This window comes from Stegostoma tigrinum, chromosome 14, assembly GCF_030684315.1.
Source record: "Stegostoma tigrinum isolate sSteTig4 chromosome 14, sSteTig4.hap1, whole genome shotgun sequence".
Classification (NCBI taxonomy): domain Eukaryota; kingdom Metazoa; phylum Chordata; class Chondrichthyes; order Orectolobiformes; family Stegostomatidae; genus Stegostoma; species Stegostoma tigrinum.
Window position 1 is genome coordinate 41,332,898 of NC_081367.1, and position 25,942 is coordinate 41,358,839.

Consider the following 25,942-nt stretch of genomic DNA (forward strand, 5'->3'; position numbering starts at 1 on the left):
GCTGGGTTTTTAAAGGCTTCCCAATACTCTGGCTTCCCACTAATCTTCACCATATTTTACAGTTTTTTTTTACATTGTCCCTGACTTCCCTTGGGAGTCAGCCATGGTTCCCTCCCCCCTTAATGTCTTTTCTTCTGAATTTCTGCTGTGTCTCCTGAATTATCCCCAGAAACTCCCACCGTTACTGCTCCACCATCTTCCCTGCTCGGCTCCCCTTCCAATCAACTGTGGCCTGCTTCTCCCTCATGTCTTTACAATTACCTTTACTCAATTGCAACGTATCTGAATCCAGCTTCTCCCCTTCAACTGAGGCTAAATTTCGTCATGTTTTGGTCACTTCCCGCTCGGGCTTCCCTCAGCATAAGCTCCCTAATCAAGCCTGCCTCATTACACATTGCCAAATCCAAAATTGCCCATTCACTATTGGGCTGTACCACAAGCTGTTCCAAAAAAACATCTTGTAGAAATTCCACAATTTCTTTATTTCAAGATCCACTACTAGCCTAATTTTCTCAGCTCACCTGCACATTCAAGTCTCCTAGGATTTTTGTAATTGTCCCTTTTCTAACTCCTGATTTATTTTCTTCCCCACAATAACCAGGGGAGGTGATGGCCTGGTGGTATTATCAATGGACTGTTAACCCAGTAACCCAGATAATGTTCTGGGGACCCGGGTTCAAATCCTGTAATGGGGGATGGTGGAATTTTAATTCAATAAATAGCTGGAATTAACAATGTAAGGAATCTAGTGAATCCATTAGTGATTGTTGGAAAAATCCATATGATTCACTAATGTCCTTTAGGGAAGGAAACTGCCATCCTTATCTGGTCTGGCCTACATGTGACTCCAGACCCCCAACAATGTGATTGACACTTAACTTCCCTCTGGGCAGTAAGAGATTGGCAATAAATGCTGCCTAGCCAGTGATGCCCTCATTCCCATGAACGAATAAAGGAAAAAAAATCCTGACTGCAGCTTGGATGCCTGTTAGCAACCCCCATCAGGGTCTTTTTTCCTTTATGGTTCCTCAACTCTACCCAAACAGATTTCACACTTCATGAGTCTATATCACTTCTTGCTATTGATTTAATTCCATTTCTTACTACAACCCAACTCCACCCCATCTAACCATCTGTTTTGGTTCTGCTTTTAAATATGGCCCCGAGTTGCTTATATTCCCTCAGCACAGCCCCTTTCCTCTTTTTCCTGATATGTTCGGTACCTACATGGACTGTGACAACTGGATCTTTCCCCTCTCATTCCAAAGTCTTCTGCGACCCAGATGAGATATCCTGAACCCAGGTACCGGACAGACAACGCAACTTTCAGGGCTCTCAATCCTCGACACAGAACAGTGTCTGTTTCCCTGTCTACTGTTCCCGATTACAACTACATTTCTCTTTCCTGCCCCACTTCTTAATGGCTCCCTAAACCACAATGCTATGGTCAGTTTGCTTGTCTTCCCTACAGCCCCCACTAGGACCAAACCTGTTAAATAAGCTCGAGGGCTGAGACATCTTTAGCAGTACCTCCTGGATCGTGCTCTCTCTCTGCCTGCCTCGCTTGTAGTCATGTCCTCCAGTCCTCGAGCTCTGAGCAAATTTGAGGTAGTTAATCTGAGGGGTTTGACTGCCTCCTGAAACAGTGTCCAGGTAACTCTCGCTCTCCCTGATGTGTTGCAACCTTCAAAGCCCAGATTCCTGTAAGTCAGCTCAGAGCTGGAGTTTCTCAAGCAGCCAGCACTTTACTACAGACGTGGTCGCTATGAACCACTGTGAGGTCCATCAGCTCTCCTTATCATGCAGTTGCAACACATCTTCTGGCCTGGCATCTCTATTTTGATTTCTTAGTCTTAATTAGTTTTTTTTTCCATACTTCATTATTTGTATCCTGTAAACAGTTCCCTTATTGACGTTCAATCTGAAAGTAACCTATAGCACATAGCCACAATTATTTGACTGTCACCAGCAATGAACTTGTGGTTTACCTGTGATGTTACTGTTTTATGCTGGGCCCCTCATCCTGGACTTCAATTTAAAGAGACTTGCAAACTGATTTCCCATGCTATCTCCAAATCCTCCTAACTATATATTGACACAGGCTGTCTCTCACTCTGGTTGTGATCTCTCATTCCTGACTCTGCAAAAATTACTGTTGAGCTGTAAAAGCTTACATTTATACTTCTCACCAGTCATAGGTAATTTGTATTAGCAATGAAGTAGTAAATTATTTGGCACATTTTTCCAGAAACACAGGAAAAACTGAATCAAGTTAATATGTTTCAGAGATAGTAGGAACTGCAGATGCCAGAGAATCTGAGATAACAAGGTGTGGAGCTGGATGAACACAGCAGGACAAGCAGCATCAGAGGAGCAGGAAAGCTGACATTTCGGGCCTAGACCCTTCTTCAGAAAAGGTTTCCAGCTTCTCCAGCTCTACACCTTGTTATCTCAAACTAATATGTGCTTTTATTTCCTACAACAAGACCTGCGCGCACAATCTGGGTTGGCTCTGTGCCGTTTTGAGATGCTGTTCCAAGGGTGAGTTTTTTAAAGTGTGACGATGTTTCTTCAGGTGGTTGTTAAAATCCCATTGTGTTATTTCAAAGAACATGGAGTGCTCTTGAAACACTTACAGAAGAAAAGCTCAGCTGGTCTGGCAGTATTCATAGAGACAAAGCAGAATTAATGTTTTGGCCTAATGACCGTCCTTCAGATATTCAGATATAAATTATTCTCTCTGGGAACGTCACCAAGAATTACCTGTTTGTTTGTTTATTTTATCGATGTCTACAGAACTGCTGCTGTGCAAATTCATTGTTGAATTCACCTGCCTAACAATTGTCATTCCAGTTCAAAGTAATTCACTAGTGGTGAAGCACTTAGAGCCATACAACATGGAAACAGACCTTTCGGTTCAATTAGTCCATGCTGACCATGTTCCCAAGCTGAATTAGTCCTACGTGCTAGCTTTTGGCCCTTATTCCAACAAACCTTTCCTATTCATGTACTTAACCAAATGACTTTTAAATGTTGTCACTGTACCTACATCCACCATTTCCTCTGGCAGTTCGTTCCAAATATGGAACTCATGTCCTTTTTAAATATTTCTCCTCTCACCTTAAAAATATGCCCTAGTTTTGAACTCCCTCCATCCTCGAGTGAGGATCTTTCTGAGAGCTGGCTCACTGTATTTACTTCATACCGGTTGTTTAGGAATGCATAAACGAGCATGAGAAGGCCATTCAACTGCATGAGTTTCCTCTGCCATTTAATAAGATCATTGTTAATTTGTTCATAACCTCAATTCCACACTCCTGTCTAGTTCAGAGTCAACCACATTACTGTCGGTCTGGAGTCACGTTTAGGCCAGACCACATAAGGATGGCAGTTTCCTTCCCTAAAGGACATTAGTAAAGCAGATGGGATTTTCTGACAACCGACAATGGATTCATGTTTATCATTAAATTTTTAATTCCAGATTATTGAATTCAAATTTCACCATCTGCCATGGCTGGATTTGAACCCCTGTCCCCAGAATGTGATCTGGGTCTCTGGATTAACAGTTCAGCAATAATACCACTAGGCCATTGCCTCCCCTTATTAAGAATCTTATTGACCCCTTACTTAGAATTTAATGACCTCTGCCTTGAAAATATTCAAAGAATCTACTATTATCTTTTTAGGAAGAGTTGAAAAGACTCATGACCCTCTGTGATATAAAAATTCATCTCATTCTTTCTCTCATCAGGGCAATTCCTGATTTTTAAACAATGGCCCTGTGTTGTAGATTATCTGGAAGTGGAAAAACATTGCCTCTAATCTGCATTGTCAAGACCTCTCAGAATCTTGTATGTTTCAATCGTGTTGGCTTAAACTTCAGTTGATCTTCCAGCTTCTCAGCAAATCAGCGTAAATTGGAGGAACAACATCTCATCTTCAGACTCGTCACATTACAACATCCTGGACTTAATATTTAAATTGTGAACCCATTCCCATTTCTTCCCTATATTTTAGCATTACTTGTTACATTCTCTTGTTACTGTGTCCACTCTCCCCTCTCTCCCCTCCCCTCCCTCCAGTGGGACTATTCTTTCCAGTTTGGCAAGTAGACATCATTGTTATGTGATTCTCACATTCTGAGCACTTGATCTATTCTATCAATACCCCTTCTCATCTAGAACTCCATTGCTCCACCATTGCTCAAATGCAGCCCTCCACACCATGTCAGCTCTGATGAAGAGTCATCTAGACTCAAAATGTTAGCTTCTCTCTCTCCATGGATGTTGCCTAATCCACTGTGATTTCCAGCAATTTTGTTTTGCTTTTGTACTATTTCCTACTTTCCTACAAACACTCCTTGGAATAAGTGAGAGTATTGTGAGCTTTCCTCACTATTTGCTATGCCTACATACTAGCCCTTTGTGTTTCATGCTTTCAGATACCCAGATTTCTCTGTTTCACAGACCTAGGCAATCTATTACCGTTTAAATGATGTTTCCTTTTTTGATTTTGCCTTTCAAAACAGAAAATCTCACATTCTTCCAAATTGTAATCCATTTGCCAAATCTTTGCCAGTGGCAATCCATTTATCTCCCTGGTGGTTTCCCTATATTCTCTTCAACTTATCTTCTTACCTAATTTTGTATCATCAACTAATGTTGCAACTAAACCTCCATCCCTTCATTCAAGCCCTGTATAAATTGTAAACCATTGAGACCACAGCATACCTTCTCTCTGCTTCCTATTTTGCTAGCCAGTCTTATCTCCATGCCAGTATACTACCCTGAAACCATAAGCTTTTATTTTTTGCAATAATCTTTGTGACACTTTTTATCAAATGTCTTCTGGACATCGAAGTACAGTATATCCATCGGTTTCTCCTTTATCCACAGTATATGTCACTTGCTCAAATAACTGCCAGATTGGTTGACTCTGCCTCACTACTTTGTGTCCTAATAACTTACCTATGACGGTTGTTAAAGTAACTGACCTATTGCTCCTTGGCTCTGTATTTCTCCCTTTTTGCATATCTTTCAATCCAAAGCAACATTTCCAATTTGGGAAGTTTTAGAAAATTCAAACCAATGCATTAACTACCTTACTAGCCACTTCTTTTAAGACTCAAAGATGAGGTCCATCAGGATCTGGGCATCTGTCAGCCCCAGTTCCTACCTAATTTGCGTCAGTTCCTCCCTTTCATTTCCTGATTTTATAGCTGCTTCTTGATGTTACTTAAATCCTGTGTAATGAAGACGGAATCATATGCCGTCTCTTTTTTATATTGTCAATTCTGTAGACTTGCTTTCTATAGGATCCAAATCCTACTTTGTTAACTTTTCTTTTTAATTTTTGCAGAAATATTTATAGTGTATTTTTATATTTCCAACTAGCTTTCTCTCATACTTGAATTTTCCCCTTATTTCACTCTTTTTGTTAATCTTGTGTCCAATTTTTGCACAATTTATGTTTATCTTTAAGGTTGCTATTGTATTGAACATTTCTAGTCAATCAAGGACGATGGGCTTGTCCTTTGGAATCTTTTTCTTGTTGGAATTTTATCTATTCTGTATATGCTGAAATATCTCCTTATTAATACACCACTGCATTCCCATTAAGATCACACTCACACTGATTCCCTGTACTAACATGTTTTAAAGCAGGAGAAACCTGAGAACAGGTTGCTTGATCTCTTTGAGAATAATATGTTGCAAGGAAGGGTCCTTGTAGAAGAATGAATATGGTTAAAAAATGGAAGAGTATATAAACAGAAATTTGTGCTACTGTTCTATAAAACATAAAGCCTTTTAAAAAACCTCTTATTTAAGAATTTTTAACAAACTGACTTGCATGTCCAGGGCCGTTCCTATTTTGTATCAGCATTAATTTTACTGCATCTTGGCGACTTTGCCGCAACAAGTCTCATTCATTTAAGTTGTACAGAATAAGTTGTAAAAAGATAATAGAATTAAAACCTCCGTTTTACTAACAGGATTTGGGAATGATTCTGAAAGGAGAAATCAAACCTCTCTTGCCTTGATGTCAGCTGTGTTAGTGCTTTCCTAATCTTATCAACAAATGGGGAATAATTGTTTCTGCCCTGCTGTAAGCACCGTTGGTATTATAATGACTGTCCTTTTTCGTTGCTGATAATGTTGGCATGTCTGGACTTGGTGATGGTTGGAATCTCATAGCTGAGTAGTGGTTGCTACCCACATAAAATACACGACATTCAATTGTACATCACAGGCGGAACAGTCAGCTTGAACAAAGGTTTGTTTTTGTTCATATGCTTATGATAAAGACAAAAACAATCCTTTGTTCAAGCTGACTGTTATATCCAATTAATGTTGCTTGATTTTTTTTTAAAAAGGTGACCTAGTATTGCTGCTTGAGATATACCACGAACCATTCTTAATCGTTTTACTCTTTTTTAAAAGAAATCATCATCTAACATCCTGTTTTAAAACCAGGCTATTGAAACGAAAGGTTTCACAAAACACCTGCATTAAATACAGCCTCTGCTTATGTCATTAAATCTTGATTTCGTGAGCTTATGATTTACCTAGAGTGCTTGCTTTGCACTAAATTATAGTTTATTTAAATTAAGAAATGATTTAAATAAGAGTTCTCTTTTTCTTGCAACTTTGTTGCAGCTTGTCAGCAGATTTCTAGCACAAGGTGGCAGCCAAGTTTTCCTTTGTTGTAGGATCAGGGAAGTGCAGAGCAACACGTCAGGCCTCTACCTTTTGTTTACTGTTTGTTGCACTGCATCACACAGGCAGCAATTGTTTTTATGTCTCCATTGTATCCCTCACTGGGTGCTCTCTAACTGGGTAGTTTAAGGAACATGACCAGACTTGTTCATTCTCTTTTTGTTTGACTTGCATTTCCATTGATACTATTCGAAGTGTTTAGATTTCAAAGACTCTTAGCAACAGCTTTTGTTGATGATTTAAAGGAGGGGTTATTAATGAAAGGCCGCTCATGTACGAAACCAGAATGTAGTGTAGTGGCAGTTATCTTCCGCAGTACTGAATTTTCTTTGTACCCTTAGCACGCAAACTTCCCACAGAAGGCAGGTTACAAAGAACTGTTGTGCCAAAGGGAATGATGTATGCAGTTAAAATATTTTTTATTAATAAAGAATTGAATTCCGGATTGCATTCTTTAATACCTAAAACATTAATGAACATGCAAGGAACTGATGTAGCAAGCAAAATATTCGAAGCTCTGCTAAAAAGTAGTAGCAAATATTCTGAAATTTAAGTTTCTTCACAGAAATTGCTCTTTTGATTTTGAGTCACTAGCATTAGGTTTTCTACTTCTTTGATTGGAAGTCTAGCTCTACACCTGTTCACTTCAACAAACAGAAAATTGCAGACTGAACTCAAATTTTGAGTCCTGGACATAATAGGAACAAGTATATTGGAGTAAATGGGCAATATTTCACTGACGACATAGGATTCACCTTGATTAAAGAATTTAAATACCAGTTTTCTCCATAGAGTATAACTACAAGAACTCCCCTCAAGAAAAGTTTATTAATTTAAAGAGCATATTTTAAACATATTAATTCTTGTTTATCAATAGGCAATAAATAGTCGCAGGCCATTCAACAGTTCAGAACATCGCAGTTCAACTTGATCCTACCCTGTCACCACCAAAGTACATGCTTTCCAGCAGGATTAGTATTTGCAATGGAGGCCATCGTAATTATTTTTCACTCAGCTGCAATTGTAATATTCCAGCTGTTCTTCAACTGAGACATATTAAGCCAACATGTCTCAAATAAAAAAAAACTTACCTTTTGATCAATTTCATTCAGTGCTGTACTATGTAACTTCTTGACCTACTGGACCAATGAGCAAACACTGTCCACCTGTAAACTTGTAATGAAGGTAGATTTAATCGGTGGGAAATTCCACAAGTGATGAGTTAAATTGATGGATTACATAGTAAATCAGTAATGCAACCATTTTGTCCTAAACAGACATAGAGCCTGCATTCCAGAAAAAAAAAACAAAAAGCAAAAAAAAAGACAAGTGGTGAAAATAGTAGCTTAAGAATTTTGTTTTACTTTTTCAGTGATTTTATGCAGCTAACTTGCAAACAAAGTGAGAGTGGGTGGACATTTAGTGTAGAATGTTGTCAAAGTTGATGAGAATAACTATAAACCTAAATGATCAAATGTTCTCATTCTTTTAAAGTTTCTACGCTGCCGAGATCATAGAAATAGCATTTGTAAAGCACAGCCTGCCACAGATGAATAGCTTAAATTGTAAAGTTAAATTGATTATTTTAGGTTTACATGAAATAAAGCCATTTAGAAAAAATGTTAACTGCTGAACTCCAGATTAATGATATTGGGATTCTTAGTTCATTTTTAGTTGCAACAAGGTCTGTTTAGCTTGCTGATAATTTGGAATCAAATCAATATTAAATTGATGGTCTTGATTTCGTTACAAGAAATTGTTAAATCCACATTCACATTTACAGATGCTACTGTTCTAGGACTGAAATAAAACAATGTTTTGGGATAGAGAATTTTGAACTAGTCTATATCAAATCTGAATGTTTCTTAATTATTTATGTGCCATTTAAAATTGCTTGGAGTACTTAGCATTTTGTGTTTTCGAAGTTGTCAAAAATTAAGCAACGAAACACTAGAAGCTGGAAAATGTTTTTCTGCAAATCGATCAACTTCAGCTGCTGAGTAATAGGTCTGCCTGGATTAAATTTAGAACTCTGAACTTTATTTGAATAATGGATACTGAGCAGCAAGTTACAAGGTTAGTTTAAACAAGTTAGTCCGTTTATATGATGCATTGCAAGAGTGATCCAGGGAGTTAGGAGCAGAAGTAGACTGCTTAGCCCCTCTCGTTTCTTATGTTATTCATTAAGATCATAGATGATCTGATTACACCACATTTCAGTTAATCCCTGGTAAGTTTTTGTGCTTTTATTTATCAGGAACATTAGCAGAGTTTTGGGGATACACTTTTAACCTTGAATTCTCATTAACGATGTACTTTGTGTTCTCACATAATGGGCAGCTTCTACTAAACATGGTAATTCATTGACACTAGTGACACAAAGCTAAGTTATCTGGACAGCAGGGACAAGTCTTTGTAGCTGATCTCAGCCACTTCCTTGGATCATAGAAAGTTTTACTAGAAGTTGGATCAGACACATCAAGTGATCGTTCTATACACAGAAAAGGACGGTTTGTTGAATGCACACTTGTTCTTCCCCTTGCTGCAATGCTCTGTATGTGCTAAATCTTAATTCTACAGAAAGGCAGCCTGCTATCTTTGTACACTGATAAAGCACTAAGTTTGAAATGATTTTTTTTGTTTCTGAAAAAGATTGGAGAATCTTTGGCCACTAAAATTATATCACTTGGAAAGGACTTTCCTCTGAACTCCAGTTACCCTAATCACCGTTACAGCCTTAGTTGTTTTGAAATTGACAAAAAAAATTTACAAAGTTCTGAAGATTTAGCCATGAAATTTTGTAAAATCTCTGATTCTCACCAAAGGAGTCACCTTTAGGAGTTTCTAAACTTTTACTGTTGAGTCCACAGTAGTTCTGAGCAAGTGCATCACAAAGTAACTAGCTATATTCAAAGAACAACTACATACGACTGCAGTCTTCTGTTTGTTATCACAACTGTGAAATGAAAACAGTTGCTTTGACGAGAATCAAGGCCTGGTGTATGATTGTTGTCTGCAAAAGAATTCATCTATTTCACAACCTTTCAAACACTTGCACATAAATTCCACATCTCTTAAACATTAACTGCTTTTTCAACTAGAAAATATTTCCTAAACGCCAGCACAAATCCCACCTCTATTCTCCTCTCAAACTACATCTCCTTTGCTTACAATTTTCTCTCATTCGTCTCAATATTAAACTGCACATCAATAAAAATTTTAAAAATAATGTGGAAATCAGTCTCTTGACAGTTAAATCAAGTCGAGAAACAACAATGCCTTATTTTGAGTTGCAATAATCATTTGTAATTTGAGGAAAATTGTGTCTGTTGTAGTTTGAGAAAACACTTCTTTTTTTGTAGATGACATGTTTCATAGCAGCTGATGTCTTCAAAACGCTCTGCTTCCCTCGCAGACAGTGGTGTATTCAGCTTAAGTTGCTGAAGATGAAGGATCTTGTGCTGAAATCTTGAAGTAATTGATGAGGAGTCTGTCATGGAATTGCAGGCAAAAAACAGAACATCACACAGCCAGGCTCAGTCTTTAGAACCCAGTCACATTATTTAAAGTCATGGATGGAAAGAAATGATGAATTGTTACATGACTGAAAGCCTGTTTACTGACCATTAATCTGAACCTGGACTACTGGCTTCCAAAGCTTTGATGCCTTTGGCCAATGCATTACTTCTACATTTTAGAAGATACGTCGGATACCAGAGCAGTAATCAGATGACCTGACCTGATGTAAATTTAAAAAAAAGAGTTCTGATAGTACTGGATCTTCTAACTTAATATTAACTCACATGAGTTAGGGAGTTCAGCTTAGTGACAGAATTAGAAATAACCAATGGAAAGGTGATCTGGTCCAGCAAATAAAACAAAACCCTAATATTCATACAATATATTATATCCGAGCTTTGCAAAGTGTATCAGGAACCTAATCAACTCTTAAAATGGAGCAACTGTTAGGTTGTAGGCAACTATTTTACGCTAACTGTTTTCTACAAAAAATGGAATAAATAAGCGCAGTTATTGATGATGGTGTCAGTTAAAGTAATGTTTATACTTTGAGATGGTTTATAATCCCAGCATGTTAGTATATTAGCATAGCTATTTAAAGACTGATCAGTCAATGCTTTGCTTCAAATTATGTTTGACATTATTAGTTTCTAAAGCTTGCAGCATTCTTGAACAGGTTTGATTTTAACATTAACGGTTTATTTTCAAAATGCAGAGAGGGATTAGTTGTCTTCACTTTATTTTTAAGTTTTACAGTCATCATGAAGCACAGAAAACTTAACCATTTCTCTTATTTTAAATGCTATTTTGTGAAGGAACGTACCTTGCAACCCTGTTGTGCTTCCATTTTAAGCCAGTCTGAGCTCTTAATTACAACTGAAGTTCCAAGCTGCATTTTGTGTCCATGTCACACACTTCTGCTTTTTCTTAAATTTTATCTTTAATTTTATTTCCCTCCTCCAAGTCATTACTGCTCTAAGGATGGAGATCATTTACTTGCTACATTCGGAATTTTATTTTGCTTTAATTTTAACCACCTGGTTTTGTTTTAAAATATTTCTTCTATATAGCACCTTTTTGCAATCAGAGATCCTCTGTTCATTTACAGCTCTTTTCCATCTTCCTCTAAATGAGCTGTTTGTTGATAAAACCAATTGGTGTAAACTCCAAAATAATGGGACCATCCAGGATATTAAGGCTCTTCTGATAAACAATGCCATAGTTCGTGTTTGGTTCCCTACAAACAGTGATTGTTACCTTTTGATTTATTATAGTTTTACCAATGCATTTCTTTGAGTTGCACTTCTAATTAAAGATTTGACAAATGGAGATTTATGCTATTTGACAGCAGGATGGGAACCACGTTCCCTTTTATAGCAGCCAAAGAGAGAAAAAGGGCTTTTCCAGCTTCCAGCAATGTGTTTGTAGTCTTGACCCCTTTCATATGCTGGGAATGTACAGCCAGAAGATAAATAGCACCTCCCTTGTGTTTTCTTGACCTCTGACTGTCCATTCACTTCCCATCTGTTTTTCTGCCCACAAGGAATGGGTTGATATAAATCTTTCTTCTCTAGAGATAAATGATGTTCTGGATCTTAAAGGGCAGCACATTGGGTGGTTTCACTTTTTAAAAGCTCGCTAGTTTTCCTTTGGGCCACATCTACTTGAAAACTCTGCCTTATGAAGTAGGTGTTAGAAGCAGAGAGAAAACAGTGGATATCTCAGAGTTTGTGCATAATCTTTTATTTTCATAAAGGACTCTTTGTCATCATCAGTAAATCATAACCTTGTGCACTTTGCAATGAAACCATTGGACAAATTTAAGAGGAAGAACTGCTGAGTAAAAAGTGGACGTTTTATTTTCTGTACTGAGAAAAGTGTTAGCAGACAACATTGCATGCTGCAGTGCTAAAATATATTATTCAATTCTTTCATAAAAATCAATATTAATTGATTATAAAATAAATGCAGTGTATAATGTTCAACACAGATCCAAGATGTAATTCAATTGCTTTGTTATTCACTTTATAAAAAAAAGTGCATTACCTTTATGACAAAAACAAACTCTACATAGAAGAGTTATCCTAGCAATAGCTGTGTTCTCAAAGGCACCAAAATAAAAAAAAAATTCAGAATACAAAATCCACAGCATAACACAACTTATCAGCTGTTTGTATTAGCTCAGCAGAGAAATTACTTCTGTAGCCATATGTAAAAAAAGGTACATGTCAAAGGAAATGATTTATTTCTGTTATATAGAAATTAGTTTGTACAAATTTGGATTCTGTGATTGGGCTATCATCTGAGCCTCAATGTTTTTGCTTTTATTAGTTGATCGGTGTTTTTGCAAACTACATGTATGCCATCAGATAAAATGGAATTAGTGGCCTTCATGCGACTTGACCTGAACGAAAGTTGTGTTCCACCTGTATTGTTATAATATTGTTCCATCACTGAGTGGATAAAGGGGAGCCAGTAGATGTGTTGTATTTGGACTTCCAGAAGGAGTTTACAAGGTATCTCACAAAAAGCCAAACCATAAGTTAAGACCTCATAGTTTTAGATATTTTATTTTGGCATGGATAGAGAATCAGCACATGGGCAGGAAACAGTAAGTGGGCATAACGGTTCTTTTTCAGGTTGGTGACCTATGACAGTGGGGTTCCACAGTACTCCAGAAGAGATCTCACCAACACCCTGTAAAATTTCAACATAACATCCCAAATCCTGTACTCAAAAGGTCTAAGCAATGAAGTCAAACATGCTAAACGCCTTTTTGACTACCTTATCTACATGTGATGCGAACCTCAAAGAATTATGTACCTGAACCCCTAGGTCTTTGTTCTACAACACTATCTAAGGCCCTATCTTTAATTGTATGTCTACTGCCCTAGTTTGTTTTACCTAAATACAATATCCCTCATTTGTCCAAATTAAACTCCGTCTGCCACTCTTTAGCCCATTGACAATTGATCAAGACCTTTGTAATCTTAGCCGCCTTCACCGTCCACTATCCCACCAATCTTGGTATCATTCACAAACTTACTGGCTTCAGCACATATATCTTGAGTGTCTGCACCACATTTCTTTTCCTGGTGATAATGGGGAAATTAGAAAAGCGTTCTGACTGTCTCTCTTTTTGTACGGCTGGCTGACGTTTTTCTCTGCAGTTTAAAATTTTTATGGCACTGCAGTTATTAATGAATGCCTGTAAGAAGTTACGTTTAGAGGGCAATAGATTACACACATGGCATGCTGTTGAACTATCTCAATTAACTAATGGCAACCATTTGAATTGAATTATGAGAAACGAGATAAAGAGTCAGGAACATTGGGGAGCAACAAGTTTGAAGGAAGTGAAAAAGGAACTACGATGAATCAGAAGGTAATGCTGGATGACATCAGACCTGCATTTTGAATACTGAAAATTGTAGATGATAGAAGATGATAAATGATTTCTGGTTATTATGTTCATACCTGGCGATTTATGTCCCATTCTGCAGTGAATCTGAAATGTTTGGCTTCAAGTTTAATTAAAAATCTGCAGTGTTGTCACAAAAGTTATTTAATGCCATGAAACAAAGAGCTGTGAATACTGAAGGTCTGAAACAAAAGCAGAAATTGCCGAAGAAACTCAGCAGGTCAGGCTGCATCTGTGAAAAGACGTTAACATTTCAGGTCCAGTGACTCTTCAGAACTGACTCTACTCTGCATTTAATTCAGTTTTCCCTCTGCAGGTGCTGCCAGACCTGCTAATTTTTCCCAGCAATTTCTGATTTGATTCAAATTTGTTCAGTGTATTGGCATAAACCCATTATTGGAAGTTATCACTTCAGTTTTAAATGTTATGTGCCACTCCTATTTCATTAGTTCAGTTTACCTTTACTGATTTTACGAGACAGTTTTTTCCAAAGCAGAACTGAAGTTTGTGAGTATAAAATTTGTAATGAGTGTTTTCGACATTGAATAGATTCACTATGACAGTTGCACATACAGCTGATGGCAAACTGATCTTTAACTGCCAGATCTGATTATTAATCTTCTCATTAAAGTCATTAGCAATTTCCCCTTTCAACATTTTTCTGTATGCCGTATATTTCACTATAACTAACTGGAGGCATTCAAATGAAACTTTAGTTTTGAAGGAGAGGAAGATTCACGTTTTTGGATTATTAGGATCTCAACTGGGGTGGAAGTGACCTGTATAAGAAGGATGGATTGAACCTGAATTGGAAGGGGACTAATGTACTGACGGGGAGATTTACTCGAGCTGCCTGGGGGGATTTAAACTAGTAAGCAGGCTCGGGGGAACCAGGGAGATAGTGAGGAAAGAGATCAGTCTGACATTGGTACAGTTGAGAAAAGGAGCAAGTCCAATAGTCAGGAACAAAGCAGAGAACGAGGTAGGGCTGATAAATTAAACTGCATTTATTTCAATAACATAAGATAACAAGAATCCTGAGACAATATATTCATGGTCTGGTGAAAGGCAAGGTTGGTAAGGTGTGGGGAATGCCGGACGACACCCAAACCATGAATATATTGTCTCAGGATTCTTGTCTTATGTTATTGAGTATTTTGCATCAGCATGTACTATGAAAAAGGATAGAAAGATAGTGAATATGGGGAAATGAATAGCGACATTCTGAAAAATGCCCATGTCACAGAATAGGTGATGCAGGACATCTTAAAATTCACAAAGGTGGATAAATCCCTGGGACCTGATCAGGTATATGTAGAATTCTGTGGGAAGCTAGGGAAGTGATTTCTGGGCACCCTGCTGAGATATTTGTGTCAACGATAGCCACTGGTGAGATACCAGATGACGGGAAGTTGGCCATTATGTGGTGCCATTATTTAAGCAAAGTGGTAAGGAAAAGGTAGTAGAGGATTGATTTTTAGACTGGAGACACGTGACCAGTGGTATGCCACAAGGATCCGTGCTGGGTTCATTGCCTTTTGTCATTTATATAATTGCTTTGGATGCAAACATAGGAGGTGTGGCTAGTAAGTTTGCAGATACTAAAATTGGCAGTGTAGCGGACAACAAACAAAGTTACTTCAGAATACGAGATCTTGACCAGATGGGTCAAAGGACTGAGGAGTTGCAGATAAAGTTTAATTTAGATAATGTGAGGTGCTGCATTTTGGGAAAGGCAAATCAGGGTAGGACTAATACATTTAATGGTAAGGTCCTGGGGAGTGTTGCTGCACAAAGAGACCTTGGAGTGCAGGTTCATTGTTCATTGAAAGTGGAGTCACAGGTAGATAGGACAGTGAAGAAGGTTTTTGGTATGCTTGCCTTTATTGGTCAGTGCATTGGGTGTATGAGTTGGGGGGGTCATGTAGTTGTACAAGATATGGGGTAGGTCACTTTTGGAATACTGTGTTCAATTCTGTCTCCCTGCTATGGGAAGAATGTTGTGAAACTTGGAAGGGTTCAGAACTATTTAGAGGGATGTTGCTAGGATTGGAAGATTTGAGCTATAGGGAGAGGCTGAATAGGCTGGAATTATTTTCCCCCGAGCATCGGATGCTGAGGAGTGACCTTTATAGAGGTTTATAAAATCATGAGGGGCATGGATAGGGTGAATAGACAAGGCCTTTTCCCTGGAGTGGGGGAGACAAAAACTAGAAGGTGTATGTTTAAGGTGAGAGAGGAGAGATTTAAAAGGGACCTAAGGGGTAACATTTTCACGCAGAGGGTAGTGAGTTTACGGAGTGAGCTGCCAGAAGACGTGGTAGAGGCTGGTATGATTACAACATTTAAAAGGCATCTGGATGAGTATATGAATAGGAAGGGTTTAGAGGGACATGGGCCAAATACTGGCAAATGGGACTAGATTTATTTAGGGTATCTGGCCTGCATAGGCAGTTTGAACCGGAGTCTGTATCCGTGCTGTATAATCTATATGACTTTAACAACAACCTCTGATCAATTTTGACACTGAACATGAGCCTTTCATATTTGGTGCAAAGCAAACCTTGCAGGTTGCAGGAAATTTCCCTTAAATTGGATACTACCTTTTGGCTCATCAGCTCCAGTCGTGTCCAGTAAAAGTTAATTTCTAACATGTTTCATGAGAAAAAAATGGATACGTTCTCAGAGTAAATGAATGGTTTCAGCACGTAAAGAGGACACTCACCTCAAGCCTGTGCAGGCCCTATACAAGTGACTCACCAATACCACTCCATTGCCTGTCCCCCATGGAGACCTGCAATCTCCTTTTCAAGAATAATCCATTGCCCTTTGTGTATCTCAGTTGACCATGTCTACACCACATTCTTGAGCCGTGCATTCCAGATCCTAGGCACACGCTATGTGAAAGAGTATTTCCTCCATGACAGTGTAGTTTCTTTTGCCATTTCCTGAAATCTGTCTACTGAGCCTTGAAGCTCCTACTTATTACAACAGTTTTACTATGCATGTGATGTCTGTCTGCAAAATTTCAGATTTATCTTTATTTTGGAAAGCAGTTAAGTTTGTCAGGACTGTTTTGAGTATAGTTAGAGATTTGACCAAGGATTGTCACAGGACTGTTTCCTAGAAAAGATGGGACAGTTACAGGTAAAGTTAGAAAAGGCATTCATTCAATACCTGACTTGCAACCTATCTGGTGAGTGCCATTGACCGTGGTCCCCATTAAAATTTATACTGAGTGTGCTGAACGACATTTGCAAATGCGAATTATCTTTAGCTGTAGTAACATTGCAATTTCTTTCAATTACAATGAGTAATTGTCTCTACAAGCAGACGTAGGCCAGCAGTGATTGACATTTAACAGTTGGACTAACCTACTGGCTGTGAAACTAGCGTTGAGGCCATTGAAAATTATTTGATGTCCCACCTATGCAAAAGAATCTTAACTGAATATTGACTAAATTTTCTAACAAGCTTTTATCAAAATCACACTATTCCAGAGAAAATTTAAGATCCTGTCAATAGTTTGTAAAAAACCACAAAGTTAAAAATGAAAGATTACTTGCCTTTAATAATTTTCAAGGCCATCCAATATTTTATCATTTTTCTCGAATTTCCTGACTGAAGATTGTTCCTCATCAATAATTTGTGTAACAGCAGTGATATACCATGATTATTTTTCTGTGAGGAGAGTAAGGCAGACCCTGAGTTCAACTTGGCTGTGCAAGGCTTGAAGCTGGTGCTGTTAGCCTTAATCTGATCCACACGCTAGTCATCTAGCTAACTGAGTGAGCCACCAATCCATTCCCAGCTTGTCCTCTGATTTGGAAACTGTTGTGATTTCTTGTGATAGTTGGAAAAATACTGAACCTGGAAAATAGAAGTAAAACGGAAAGCTATTCTTTATTATGACAAAAATTGAACATCAAAACATGATGTTATGTTTCAGTGATACAAATCAATGGTGAGACCACATCTTGAATACTGTGGCAGTTCTGATCTCCTTATTTAAGGAATGACATAAATCCATTGCAAGTAGTTTATTAGATTGACACCTAGAATGAATGGTTTGTCTCAAGAGGAAAAGTTGGATAGCCTGGCTTTGAACCCACTGGAGTTTAGAAATATATGTGGGAAGGATACTTCTGCTTGCAGATCAGTCCACAACTAAGGGCACACAGTTTCAAAATTAGGGGCCATCCTTTGAGACAGAGACGGTAATTTTTTTCTGTAAGGAACTTTGTTTGGAACTCTCTGCGCCATAAAGCTGTTGAAGCAAGGTTATTAAATATTTTCAAGGTAGAGGTAGATTCTTAATGGCAAAGGAATCAAATGCTATAGAAATTAGATGGGAATATTGAATTTAAATCACAAGCCTGTGGTCTAATTGAATAATGGAGCAAAATGGCATACTGCTCCTATTTTATAGACAGAGCTGAGAAAGTTAAAATGAGGACTTAAAATAGATTTTCTACCCTGGAACCCCTTCCTGCACAAATTGTGGGTATATCTATTCCCCACTAACTATAGAACTTCAAGAGGTTAGCTCACCAACAGTTCCCGAATAGAGACCAGATTAGACACTTGAAGACTGCTTAAAGTAGTTAAAGGCAGCCTTATAGTTTTGATTTTTCTATTTGTGAGTCAAATCTATGTTCAGAAGACGACGTAATTCTTTAAGTGCACAAAACTGTGACCATGTCAATTCCCTAAAGTACAATTGCAACTTGCATATCTCTGTTAAATGAGGATGTTAATTCTTGCAAATTAACTGCATGTTAAAAAAGAAAAAAAGTTAATTCTCTTCCTTAATTGAATTAGTAATTTTTGGGACATCTTGATAGAATGCAAAATTATTTACAATAACAAATTCTAATAACAGGCATAAACTCAGCACAAAACCTCTCAGGTAGTTACATACACCTTAATGTGGTATCAGATAAGTTCAGAGTTTAGTAATGATTATAGAGTAAATGAAATGCAAACCTGAGAACAAGTAGAATTAACTTTAATTGCAGAGGCATCTAATACATTTAAAAAGCCATTACACTTAAAATAAAGCTGGAAAAAGATTAAAATCCAAAGGTTTTTCAGACAGAGTAAAGATTAATACAATTACAACAAACTGGAAGAGAATAGTGTGTGAATGAGAGAAACTTGCAGTAAGATGGAGGAACTGTTAAAATGAATATTGAGACTAGAGGCCTGAAGAAGGTGAGATAATAATTCAGGAATAACTTTATGACCTCATAACTTGATTATGATCTTGACAATTTGTATTCCCAAATTTCTAATTCCACCATGGCGGACATTGATTCCCATTGGAAGCATCATGTTGGAAAGTTGCTCCTACTGTTCTTGAAATTTGTATTGAATAATTTGGAGCAATGTAGAAAGGCAGAAAGTAAAATGTTGACAAGATGATAGAATAGGAAGTTGAAGTAGATAATTGTATGTGGTCATAATCATGCTGGTCAACAATGGTATAGAGAAAGGAGCTAGCTAGGCAAGTATGTGCTGCAATAATTTTTATGTAATTTTCATCACTAGCTGATCTTGTATTTATATAGCTGTAAATTAGGTATTCTTTTAAAACATATGACAACCTTTGTTCATTTGTACCAACCTATGAAAGTACATTTTCATTTTTATCACTGTTCCTTTTGAGAGTCATCATTAACCTCTTCAGTGTATTGTAGTTTAATGCTGCTGAAGGTGTTTCCCAATTCTAATTACAGACCACTTAGATACCTTCCAACCACCCTGAGCCGAGTACCAGAAGATTAGCGATGAATTGATAAAATTTAGTAGCAAATGAAGATGAGGAGAATGGCATTGAATCACATCCCCTCAATATTTGAAAGCAATCATGTATGCATAATATGCATGAAGGAGATTCTGCTGTATGGGTTAGAGGATTATGAGAATATTCATGGCAAGATCAGAAAAATAATGAACTAGGACATGGAATAGCTCATCTCTTAAGCAAACACACTTCAAAAGACTGCCAGAATAGCATTAAGAAAAGTAGGGTCAAGGGTTAGTTAGGGTTTGTATGGTTCATAGTTTAATGTTTGGACATGCGAAGGTTGTTATGAAGTTTCATTTGTTGCCCTTATCCAAGGTGCCTTCAAGTTTTCTCAAACACTTCTTTGTAAATTTATAACAGTTTGGCTTGCGTCATTTCCACAGGTTGTGTAAAAAAAAAAATTAATTTTTTTAGAAGCTCTAGTTTTAAGCTAGTAATCTTGGTTCCATATGCAAGTCACAGGTTAGTTTGACATCAGATTTTGTAACAAAATATATATGATTAAAGCACAGAGTGCGATAGTCAGGAAAGTATTTTAAGACTGACAACTGTGCATAATTTGTCACTCGCACAAGTAAAAGCTGAATTTCTAAATGGCATTCTACTATATGCAGGGGGAGGAAAAAGCAAAATTCATTAATTGGAAAATTTGTTGTAAACTTGTTGAAAATTTGTATAAACAGTTCAAATTTATAAATACTGTGAACTTTAATTGACCGGAAGAATTATTAGCATTAAGGCATCATTGGTTACAATTGTTTTGATTTTGAACTAGTTAGGAACAAGTTGATCAGTTTGTTCAAACTTTATTTTGTATACTACTAGAAGCAGCGTGGACATAATCTCGAGTTTAATTTGTGATTCTGTGAAAATGCCAGATGGCATTGTTATTTCAGCTGTGCAGAATGGATGTGAGCTATAGCAACTGGTAACAATGGCATATGCAGTGAATGAGTTAATGCTTGGAGTGTACAAGATACATTTCAGGATCTGACCAAAGACTAATGCGTCTTGTCAAAGAACTTCAGGTGGAATGTAAATAACCTTTTCAGCCCGTACAGGCTAAAATCTTTACATGTTCTCACTATATAAAGTAGACAAAGCATTCCTATCAGCTTAAACAGTGCAGAAATATTTATAATCAATTGACCTTAATCATGATACAACTCCTTCACTTTTTGCATTTTAAATGATACAAAAAAATCAGAAATGGACTTTCTACTTGACATGTGATTGATAACCTGTCTCAAAGAACTATTATTTAACGACAGCATCAAGCAATTCGTTTTGATAGATGTCTAACTCCAAATTTAAGAAAAGACGTGTGTAAATGACCTGTTTATGTACTGTTTTTAAGAAATGTAAGTGTACATGTTTCAAGTTACAAGATGGTAGTAATAAAGTATTAGTGAAATTCAGTTGTGTTGCAGCAAAGCATTTACATTATTGTTGACCATATCTTCATGTGGCCTTAAAGGACATTAGTTTTAAAAATGAGTGAGGAATTATGATTGATTGAAAGAAAGTAGGAATTTATATGACTTAATGTTAATCCACAATATTTGCATTCTGTTGAATTTCATTAAATTATAGATCTGTGCACACCCATGTACTTAACCAGATTTTGCCATCCAAGGAAATAGTAATGACACAACCAAAAGAAGACAAAGAACCAAGTAATACACTGGTTTGTTCAATTAGGCAGTCATCTCACAATTCAGAGTCTGAATTACATCAGTTTGCAATCCTTACAATTTAAGAGAATTTACATAAATATTACATAACGGATAAAAGATTCTACCGTAGCTAAATTTCCATTCAGAGACTAAGAAGCATCAATGTCATTTAATTTGGCTTTGTTCCTTGATTTGAGAAACAACAGTCAGAAGGTTAGATTTTTCATCCAAATTTCACAGACCTATGGCCATCAATTAAATAGGGCATACAATTCTAAAGGCAATACAGGAGCATCCAGTGTCTATCATTGAAGGTGTTAAGATGGGTGGAGAGCACAGTAAACAAAGCACACAGCATTCTTGGTATCATGTGATATATTGTCTCCGCTGTTCCCGATTGTGGCCTCCTCAACATCAGGGAAACCAAACGGAGGCTTAGAGACTACATTGTGGAGCACCTACACTCGGTTGGTGACAAATGGCTACACCTCCCATCGCAAACCATTTCAGCTCTTCTCCTCTCCTCCTCCTCCTCCTCCTCCTCCTCTCCTTCCCCCTCCCCCCCGCCATTTTTTGGACAATATGTCCATCCTAGGCCTCCTCCAATGCCATAACAACGCCACCTGAAGGTTGCAGGAACAACACCTCATATTTTGCTTGGGAACTCTGCAGCCCAATGGTCTCAATGTGGACTTCACAAGTTTCAATATTTCCCCACCTGTGACCTCAAGACCAACCTCCACCCCCACTTCCTATCCACTAGCCTCATCCCCACCTCCTTGACCGCCCCATCTTCTCTCCACCTATCTGCTCCCCTATCCATCTTTCAACATCGCCGCCTTCTCTCTGTATTTATTTCATTGACCCCCTCTCCTCCCCATTTCTGAAGAAGGGGCCAGACCCGAAACGTCAGCTTCTCTGCTCCTCTGATGCTGCTTGGCCTGCTGAGTTCATCCAGTTCTACCCCTTGTTTAACACAGCATTCTTGATTTTAGTAATGGGGCATAGAGTACAAAAGCAAGAAGGTGTTGTTGAATTTGTTTAAGGTACTTGTTAGATCTCAGCTGAAGCATCATGTACAGTTGTAAAAGCCATGTTATAGGAAGAGTATCAGCGAGATTTGAGAAGATTTGTAGCTCAGATTGAGGTTCTGGATGTGAGTTTGCTTGCTGAGCTGGAAGGTTAGTTTTCAGACGTTTCGTCACCATTCTAGGTAACATCATCAGTGAGCCTCCGATGAAGCGCTGGTGTTATGTCCCGCTTTCTATTTATCTGTTTAGGTTTCCTTGGGTTGGTGACATCACCAATGCAGGAAATGACATCACCCACCCAAGGAAAGCTAAACAGATAAATAGAAGGCAAGACATAACACCAGCGCTTCATCGGAGGCTCATTGATGATGTTACCTAGAATGGTGATGAAACATCTGAAAACGAACCTTCCAGCTCAGCGAGCAAACTCACATCCAGATAGGAAGAGTATGAATACATTGGAGAATGTGAAGAATTTATTTACCAGAATGGTTCCAGGTAGGGGGAACTTCATATATGAGGATAAATTGAAGAAGTTGAGACTCTTTTCCCTAAAGAGAGAAGGGCTAAGGGGCAATCTGACAGATGTATTCAAAATCATGAGCAGGCTGGACAATGTCGCTCGGGCAGTAGGGCGTTTTAACTTGCAAAAGAAATGAGAACAAAAGAGCATAGATTTAAGTTGATGTGCAAACGAAGCATGAGTAATTTGAGAAAAAACTGTTCTCACAGTGGGTTGTTAGGCTCTGAAGTGCATTGCCTAGAAGTGTAGTGGAGGGAGGATCACTTGAGGGATTCACGAGGCGTTGGATTTTACTTTTGGATAGTAATGGCATAAAAGAGTTAGTGAAAAGGTAGCAGATTAGTCTGGTTCTATTACCCGATGCCAGATAATAGGGCCAGGGATTTTACAATGGGCCAAGTGGCCTCCTTCCTCACGGCAATAAATATTTATCCCAATTGGTTTCATCTTAGGATCTTAAAAGAAGTGGCAATTCAGACAGTTGATATATTGGTTCTAATTTTCCAAAACTTCTTAGATTTGTGGGAAGATTCCTAAGTTTGGAATTAATGAATGTAACTCCTTTTGAAAAAGGAATGAGCACGGAAAGCAGGAAACTACAGGCTAGTTAGCTTAAAATCTGTCATAAGGGAAATGTTCAAAGCTGCTATTATAGACTTTCTAGCTGGACACTTAGGCAAGTTTAAGGCAATCCAGCAGAGTCTTGTGAAAGAGAGATCATGTTTAAAATTTGAACAAGTAACGCACACTATGGATAAAGAGGAACTAGTGTCCTTAGATTTCCAGAAGGCATTTGATAAGGTCCTGCATGTGTCTAAGGTTATTGCTGAAATTAAAAGCTCACAGGGTAGGGTAACATCCCTACGTGGATTGAAGACCAGCCAGCTATCAGAAAACAGTGAGCATAAATTGGGTCATTTTCTCATTCGCAAGCTGTAACAAGTGGTGTGCCACAGGGATCAGTGTAAGGGCTTTCACTTCTTATAATTTATATAAATAACTTGGATGATTTGATCAAAGGTATGGTTGTCACATTTGCCGGTGAAACCAGGTAGAAAAGTAAGTTGAGAGGGGAACCTGAGGCTCTAAAAGAATAGATAGGTGAGGTATGAGTGGACAAAGATGTGGAGTATAATGTGGGATAATGTGAAATTGTCCACTTTGGCAGGTGGAATTTAAAAAAGCACATTACCTAAATCGTGAGAGATTGTAGAGCTCTGAGATGCAGAGACATTCAGGTGTCTTGTGCATGAATCAAACAAGGCTAGTACATAGGTACAGCGAGTAATTAGGAGGGGTAAGGCCTACTACTTATTGCAAGTGGAATTTAGTACAAATGTAGGAAAACAGTGCTTCATCATACAATGCATGTGAGACCACATCTGGAGTAATGTGTACAGTATTGGTCGTCTTCTGTAAAAAATGATGTAAATGTATTGGAAGCAATTCAGAGCAAATTTATGGCTGGTTTGTGATGTGCAATGATGCCAACAGCATAGGTTCAATTCCTGCACAAACTGGGATTACCATTAAGGACTCTCCTTTTTAAACTCTTCCCCTCACATGAGACATGGTAACCCTTGAGCTAAACTACCACCAGCTATGCCTCATTAATGAGAGAGCAGCCATATGGTCCACTTACACGGTGGCACTTCTATCTGACTGATATTTGAACTGGATGGGTTGTGTTATGTGGAAGGTTGGACAGGCTAGACTTGTATTCCCTGGAGATTAGATGAGTAAGTGGCAACTTGATTGAAACATAAGAACTTGAAATGTCTGGATGTGGAAAGGTTGTCTCCTCTTGCTGGAGAATCTAGAACGAGAGGTTATGGTTTTAAAATAAAGGGCTGCACATTAAAGATAGGGGAATTGTTTTCTCACAGGATTGAGAGTCGTTGGGAGAGTCTTCCTCAAATTGTGATGGGAAGAGCCATTTTTTTAAGGTGGTGGTAGACAGATTCTTGATTAACTAGAGAGTGAATGGGTACTAGGGTAGGTGGGAATGTTGAGTAATTATATCAGACTTGATGTTGTTATGTGACAGAGTAGGGTGGAGGGGTCTATTTATATTCCTAATTGTACATTCTTTTGTATTTTAGTTGAAACAAGCAAGCCTTGACTTGTCCATTTTAGCAAATATTAAGTTCAGAATAAACTTTACAGCATATTTAATGTAATAAAAGTGAGCATTTTGTTTCTCAAAACTTAGTTGCAAGTCTGTGAGAAGCCAAAATTCTTCAATTGTTGTTACCTTCATTTATCGATAGTTATTATTTATTAATGTTTTCGTAGAGAGTGGAGTAATTGTCAAACTTTTTATATTTCAGAAAGAGTTCGTGAGATTCAAGAAAAGTTAGAAGCATTCATTGAAGCGCTACATCAAGAAAAATAGCAATGTCACTGTATGTATGTGTCTCATCAAATAAAATGGATTTTGCTTAAATTTATCAAACATTATTTACAGAAACATTTTAGGAGCTCCCCTAGTATCTAAAGAAATACCCTAGTAGCTGAGCCTTGCTGACAAAAGAAGGCCCTACCTGGATTCCTACAGGATGGATGAGCACCACAATTGGGCTCGTATCATGACAAAATATTAATCAGACTTTCTATTCCTAAGTGCTATCTGCCGATCACTCACAGTGAAAGTGCACAGGCATATTTACTGGATGACCATCAACTTGTTGGCCTGATTCTTCCCTTCACTTCTACCTCCCCAGGGACATCTTTCATTTTCCATCAGATTTCTTCATGAGTCACTGCGGAGTTAACGCACCCAGAAAAGGATGTTTGTGAGATCAACTGACAGGGGTACTTAGTGAGGAGAAAAATGGTTGAGAAAATCTTTGAGTTAAATGTGCTGTATATTTGCATTCAAATTACAGCATTAGACCTAATCCAACTTTATTTAAATAATTCACAAAGGTATTAATTTCTTCGTGGTTTGGATGAGCATGCTGTATTGCAAGTATTTTCTGAACACCAACTTATATAATACACGCTCCAAATGCATGCATTTGTGACAAATTTGAGAATCCAAGAGCAGCTAGTTACGATGGTCAGTTTTCCTTTAGGTGCCAATAGTAATGGTACAGAAGTCTTGCATCTCGCCAGTTTTGAGACATTATGGTCTTAAAATGCAGCCAAAATGTATTGTGATTTACAATATTTTGGAAGCCTGTCAAGAGCTTTTACCCTAATGCCATGACTAACACAACTCCGATTGTACATGCGCAGGTGAATC

General features: G+C 37.9%; 1 protein-coding gene across 8 annotated transcripts in view; it reads left to right on the forward strand.

The window, feature by feature from the left end:
- opa1 (OPA1 mitochondrial dynamin like GTPase) overlaps positions 1-25,942 on the forward strand; it is a 128,173-nt gene that overhangs the window by 100,266 nt on the left and 1,965 nt on the right. For 7 of the 8 annotated variants that reach the window (XM_048542005.2, XM_059651099.1, XM_048542010.2 and 4 more), the window contains one exon: positions 25,026-25,100. In XM_048542005.2, coding sequence (XP_048397962.1) covers positions 25,026-25,090 — 65 coding nt within the window. In that variant the 3' untranslated portion in view covers positions 25,091-25,100. Of the gene's footprint in view, positions 1-25,025; positions 25,105-25,942 lie in introns of all 8 variants that reach the window. The other variant, XM_048542006.2, reaches the window with a different exon arrangement.